The sequence below is a fragment of the Micropterus salmoides genome, unplaced genomic scaffold, assembly GCF_014851395.1.
Source record: "Micropterus salmoides isolate LMB-PRFRI ecotype aquatic unplaced genomic scaffold, ASM1485139v1 Ms_hic_scaffold_1126, whole genome shotgun sequence".
Taxonomy (NCBI): Eukaryota; Metazoa; Chordata; class Actinopteri; order Centrarchiformes; family Centrarchidae; genus Micropterus; species Micropterus salmoides.
This window is the reverse complement of record NW_024040182.1, coordinates 522-7,477: the sequence shown is the minus strand read 5'-3', so window position 1 is coordinate 7,477 and position 6,956 is coordinate 522. Positions and strand designations below refer to the sequence as shown.

Genomic DNA, 6,956 nt, shown 5'->3' with positions numbered 1-6,956 from the left:
AAAGATTCAATGAAGATAGTTAATTCCAAGAAGGCTATATTACTTTATATACTTTTGTTAGATTGTCATTTAATTGGACCCCAACCAGAGGTTAAAATGGATACTTATTTTTTATTTTTATTTTTTTTATTCCTTCTAGTAATGTTTTGATCATTTGTTTGTTCCTTTCCTATTTTCTAGCTGTTTGTGTAGTCTATAAGTGCACTTGAACTTGAACTTTGCACCTTATTTTCTATGTACTTAGTCCTGGATTATGTTTTTGTCCTAAGGGGCTAGAATTGTTGGTTTTGTATTATGCAAAATAAATAAATAAATGGAGAAAAAAACCCCAAAACAAACAAAAAAAAAACCTTATACCATCTGGCTAGGTTACATCGCAGTATAGAGCAGCTTTGATTTGGATCACACTACCTTGTTTCTTACGACCCGCCCTTCTCTGCTTCTGATTGGCTAGTAGTCTTTACTGGGACCTGCGCATGTGCAACTCTGCGCAATTTTGTACAAGTAAGATACATCACTCTGTAGCTCAAGAGCGGTGAGTACAACACATAAGGTGAAAAGAGGAGCTGCAGCAATGTGCAGTATGAAAATTAAACCATGTAAACCTGTTCTGGTACAACCTCTAATTAAGATTTTGAACCTGAAATTAGCATAATACCACCTCTTTAATGATTTCACATCCACTTGCAAACAGACGCTAACTAACAGGAGGCTGGTGCACATTTTTCAGCAGCACAAACCTCACGAAAATATTTCGCACACCCTCAGAAGAGAATGATCTTCTTCCTCCAACTGCAGTATGGCTGTCCTGTTCCTGCGGGAGATGTCCCTGCCATGCACAGAACAGCAGATGGAGGTGTTGACAAGCCGTTTATCCAGACCTGAGGCCTTTGGTCCAGTCAGCGCCTGGGGACCAGAAGTTTTCACTGAAATTGGGACATTGGCAGGTACAGTAGAACATAATATCCCTGGGGTATAAACTTTTTACAATCAACTTTAAAAAAATGTTTTTCGGTAGGTGGATGGGAGGAGGAAATGACAGCTCTTGGATGGATAGGTGCAATTAAAAATACCCTTGAGGGTATAAATGTTTAGGAGAACTTCTCCTGTGATTTGATATGAGAAACATTAATTTTCTGACTACAGCGTTTGTGTCTCCGTCCAGTGGGCCTGGAGGACATGGTGCTGTCAGCTCTGGTACAAGAACAAGTGGAGGGAATCACCCCTGAAGCCATCGCACTGATGTCACCAAAACAAATGGCAGTGAGTTTCACCCATAATTTTAGGGGTCCACACAATTTTGAGATGTTATATTTAACATATAAGAGTTAGTCTCATAAAGTGTCAAAGAGAGGAGTCAACTAGCCTTTTTCATTTAGACATTTCATGTTACAGTAGAAAAAGCACAGCTGTAAATGATAAGATGAATGATGGCTGAATTCCATGTAGCTGCTTCACCTTTAGGGTCCTGGTATTGTGCGTTCTGGTCCACTCTTACACTGTCATGACTTACTGTGACCCTTAAATACAACAGAGCCATTGCTAATGTTAACACCTGTGCTTTTTGTAGTCAAAATGTCAAAACAGATATTTTAGTTATTTTTTCAAATCATAAAATGACCTTATTTTTTTCAAACGGGGAATTTGTAGATGCACACTAGCTGCCAAATTTTACATATTTTCCATCACAATAATGGTTGCTATTAATTTACAAACGTGTTTCATAAATGTATAAAATTTTTTATGCTTTCAACAAATAGAGACATAAATTAGGTATTTGTCATGATATGATATACTAAAGGTTATATAAGACATTTTTTACAAATGAAATGAAATGATTGATTACTTATCTCTTAATGACGCTGACCTACATCGTGACAATGTAAAGGAAAAACAAAGAGCCACATTAAAACAGAAAATCTCAATGAATTGGAAAATAAAGGCTCAAAGACTTATTAGCAATGGAGAAAGCAGTTTATGCCCTCAAACAAAATCATACTGGATAAAGTGAATTGAGGACACATAGATAATAAATGTTGAGAAAAAGCTGCAGTAAAAAAACATGTCAAATGTATGATTTGATTTGGGAAGAAAGATACGGACAGTACACCCTACATTTTGTATATGTACTGTGTGTGTTTAATGTTGAGACATGTTCATTTGTCATGCTCTGTAACAGGAAGCTGCACTTAATTTTCATTGAAAGCACAAATTTGCACATTTTATGGTAAATTGGTTCAATTTTCGTAACAAAATTAAAAAAAATGTCCACAAAAGGATATTATCTCTTCACGCAGCTTGCCTCCTCTTGAAGTGTCATGTAGGAGTGAGTTAGTATTTGGGTGTGTGATTGAAAGGTGGCATTCAGTGCAGTGCAGTTGTCGTGGCTGAGCGCTGAGCAGGCGTGGGCTGTGTCCGAGGAGCAGTGGGAAGAGCTGGACACCGAGCAGAGACACGCTGTCGGACTGGCTCGATACGAAGGAGACGTCCTGCTGGAGCTGAGAGGTGTGTCTTGAAAAATGAGGGTGATAAAATGTCCTTTTAATAACCTCCTTCATAATGAGTCTGTTATAGTTATGTGTTTGTGAGCACATATACTTTATTATAGTTCTACCTGTTACCACTAACCAATAGGATTTTTATGTTGTGTTTATAAGGTGATGATTCAATGTTTGTCCGCTTCCACAGGGAGAAACTCGGCTCCAGCAACCCTGAACGCAGACTGCTTCATTGTACGCTCACTGGGTCTGTGCCTCTTGTTTTATCAACTAATTTAAAATGCTGGAACAAATTTAATTGCCCCTTGACCTCCCTTGGTATCATCATATTTGTACTTGAATAAATATTTTGAATGGGTCTCCTCCCTCCGTGTTGCTCCTTTAATTTGCATTGCTCTTGATTGTACTGTGCTGCACTTTTATGTGAGCTATCAACTTGACAATAAATAAATGTGAATGTAGTTGTACTATGTATAATATTCTTTTATTAATAAAAGAATCAGAGGAAGCAATGCAGTGGTTAATGTTTATGTGACAGTGGAAAGGGCTTTTCAAACTTTACAGGATATGTGATCAAGCAAACAAACTTGTGATGATATTTTATTGAATTAAATCCAGGTGAAATATCTTGAATCCTTCCCTTAATCTACAATCGATGGGATCTAGAAAAGACCTTTTAAGACCCCATTATATTTATAGCTTTCAGCTCAGAAATGCTGCACATTTGATGTTTGAATCCTTTCAAAGTACAGTACCAGTCCTCTCTGGCAGCATCTTTTTTTGTTAAATATAAACTGACATTCTTTCAACTTTCTCTTTGAGATACTATAATGTGAGGTGTATTTATGAGTATAATACTGGACAAACACATGAAAAATGCGTAAAAATTATTTGTTGACATAAGAGATGGTAATGGTAAGCTTTAATATTAGAATGATTTATTGACTAGGCTGCTGTATCTGTAAGTCTGAGTAGTCACTAATCCCTCCAGATGCTTCAGCATGCAGGTAGTTTTCATTTCCTGAGTTTGGTTCTGCATTCCAAATGAGAGCTGTATTACTCAGTGAAACCTTTAAGCTTTAATGATTTATGACTTTAAGGAGCAAAACAATAAATAATCTGTGACCCGACTATTCAGTAGCACTACAAGTCTAGTTACAACTTCAGCAAGGAAACTATGTTTGTTATGTTCAAGTAGTCTTGTAAATGTTTTAAGATTTCAAAAACAATGTAAAGCTTGATGAATAAAACAGAATTTCAATGTGACCCCTTTGACATGACATGAAAGGAAATGAGGGGAGAGAGAGATGGGGAATGACATGCAACAAACGTCCTTTGCTGGATGCGAACCAGGGACGTTTGTGGTTCATGGTTGAACGTCAGGGCAGCATACATGCGAATATTTCTAATTAAAGGTGGCTTAAAACCATCAAATGATCGCAAGTCTCATCATTTGGACCAGGTACTATTGCTCCAACACTATTGCTAGGTCACTGGTTGGTCTGGGGAAATAATAAAGCAGCCATATATAGTCTGCGCACAGTGGGCAGGAGGAATGGCTGCAGGTCAGTAGTTCCCCAAAAGCAGTTTTTTTGCTGATTGGTTGATCTGGCCCTAAGAAAGATGTTCACTTTACTGTGTGCAACCAGAATTTAATCAATCAAGATGGCGCTTATTGGCGTGTAGTCGGGCATTATACTGGGCGTCTATTAAGTGTTTATACTATAAAAACATTTCCCATCTGTGAATAAACAGCTTGTTTGGCAGCTGCCAGCCACAGCCTCAGTATCGGGACGTAAGGGTGCTGTGCGGCCTGTGACCAGCAGGTGGAGGTGTCGCAGCGCCGCTGGCCGGTAGGTAGGTGTTGCTCCAACGTCTCCACTTTGTCCGCGGCCGTGACGTATTTCCTGGGGCTTGTACGGACCACTCATCGGTACACCAGAGGGGTATCATGACTATTTATAACCAGCAATTCGTTGTTATCAATTTTTCAGTCGCTTCGCCGTGCCGTCGTCTCATCTAACACCGCGGTGAGAGACAACAACAAGCCGGGTCGAGCAGGATGTAAAAAGGAAGCTGGTAAGTTGAGCCGATTGTAAGTTTCCCTTCTGCTCTGGCTTGTGGTTTTTTTTTTTACTTGTTTGTGCTGCTTGATCGGCGAGTTTGCTCTGTTCTCGGCTCTGGTACAGAACCACCGGGGGCCCTGGCACAGGACAGGACGGCATGTTGCCTTATTGATCCCGGTTGCTGTCAGTTTGTGTCGGCTCTAGAGGAGGGGGGGGGGGCTCCCTCGCTCACTCATGCCGAGGTGACGTCGACTGCGCCGCGTTCGGTTTCTGTGGTTATTCCTGCGAAAAATTGTGGCGTTCGTGATCACGTTGGGGTCGGTGTGAGTAGTGAAAATGTGAGCAAGCAGAGGTCGGAAATGTTCCTTAGGGGTGGATGAGAGGAGAGGAAGGAAAAAAAAGGGGGAGGCACCTGTGTGTTTTCGAGAGAGAGAGAGAGAGAGAGAGGGAGGGAGGGAGAGAGAGAGAGAGGGAGAGAGAGAGAGGGAGAGAGAGAGCAGGTCAGCCTTCCGCGGTGTCAAGTTTACGTTAATCACGGTTACAGTTTCAGACATATTTGTCAAAGCGGAGGAGTCGTCATCATCCTCATCGGATCAGCTCCAGCCGCTTCCTCGAGACACATTATGACTACGTGTTGTTGTCACGGACTTCACGTGTGAGGTGAGTCCACCGACCGCGAGCTCGCAGCCTTACCCCTATCAGCTGATATTTTTAAACCTCTTAACTTCAGCTCATGGACGTTAACGTGTTTACGGCCCTGCGCGACACAAGTTTCCCCTGCTTCCTGAACTGAAACGTCAAACTCAGCTCACAGTACGTGTTGCTCTTCACGCACGTACACTTTTAGCTCACTTTTAATGTTATACTCTGAAAAATGTAGGCTATATTTTAAAAGCTTTTGACACGTAGATTCCTTTTAGAACTGAACTTTGACCTCAGAAGTGATCAGCGCAAAACACTGCTGATGTTGTTGGGTTGAAACAGAAACTGCACGGATGTATTCATTTTATGTGATCTTTTGGGAGACTGAAAGTGTAACTGAGCTGCAGCTATCCAGTGTCACAATAGATATAGCTTAGAAATAAGTGCTCTTCATTATGGGAAGTGACCTCCTCCTTGTGTTGTTTGTGCCTCCAGTACTCTGTAATTTCACCTCTCCAGTGAGGCAATATTGAGCTGCTGATCACTATGGATTAACACGTTGGTGGAGCCCCTTTACAGGCAGATACATGTACCAACTGAAAACAACACATCTCAAATGCACACACATTGTCCTGACAGTAAGAGTGTGTGTCAGACTGCTTGCTTGTAAGATGTTGCAGTCTTGTCTGTAAGTTGAGTGAACACTGCCATACTGTATTTCCCAGAATGTGCTCATTCTTATCACTGGAAAACTGGAAAACTTGTGTTACCTGTGGGGTAGAAAATATTATGGTGTGTTTGTATGATTCTTTAAAACACTGACTTTACTGCAGGAAGTGGGAAGAAGTAGATAGATGACAATACTTGAGGGGAAAAAAATGCAACAGGAGGAAGAAGAAGATCAGACATCAGAGGTTTTGTTTGCAAGCACTCTAATCGGGCTAGCTGAAAGTCAAGCCATTAGACCTCAAATGAGTTTCACAAAAATATAAATGCTCACTCATGAAGATGGTTGCAAAACACTCTAAATACTTGTTAAAAGCCTTTGTTCAGGAGAGCAAACAATGTGGCAAAGGAGATGTTAATAGTTGAGACAGTTTTTTTTTTTTTTTTTTTTTTTTACTTCTCAGCATCCTGAAAAAAGGCCCCACAATTGTGCCAGGATCAGGATTTACACAGCTCTTACTCTCCAGAGGTGAACATTTCCACCATTTTGTTTCCTGTCCCCCCCCCCCCCCCCCCTTTTACTCTGAGCACCTGTGGATTTCCAACAGAGGTCCCAAAGCTCTCACACTGCCATAAAACATTTGAACTAATGACACATTGAATCTAATTCTATTCTCTGTCAAGGTCTTTGTGTTATTCAGCTTGCAGTGAAAGCTTTGTGCCAAAGCATTTGGGTGTCCCTGATCTGTACTTGCAGAATAAGTGCCCTTGCCGTGATGTAGATTCAGAAGATGTTATTTATTGAAATGTAGATTCAGATAACACTACAACCTGAGGCCCTAACTTGAGAGCAAACAAGGCAAATGTATCAAACCTTATTAAGAAACCAAATAGTCAAAATGTTTAAAGTGTAGTCTTTGGATTACAGCTAGTAATTACTCTGAAGACCGTGTGTGTGTGTGTGTGTGTGTGTGTGTGTGTGTGTGTGTGTGTGTGTGTGTGTGTGTGTGTGTGTGTGTGTGTGTGTGTGTGTGTGTGTGTGTGTGTGTGTGTGTGTGTGTGTGTATGTGTTAGAACAGATACA

General features: G+C 40.8%; 1 protein-coding gene across 1 annotated transcript; it reads left to right on the top strand.

Moving 5' to 3' along the window:
- The first annotated feature begins 795 nt into the window (after positions 1–795).
- On the top strand, positions 796–2,856 carry LOC119898441 (stereocilin-like). Its single transcript, XM_038712614.1, has 4 exons — positions 796–947; positions 1,166–1,263; positions 2,358–2,505; positions 2,689–2,856. Exons 1-4 carry the CDS (start codon positions 800–802, stop codon positions 2,775–2,777), a joined length of 483 nt encoding a protein of 160 aa, XP_038568542.1. The 5' UTR covers positions 796–799; the 3' UTR covers positions 2,778–2,856.
- The last annotated feature ends 4,100 nt before the right edge of the window (positions 2,857–6,956 follow it).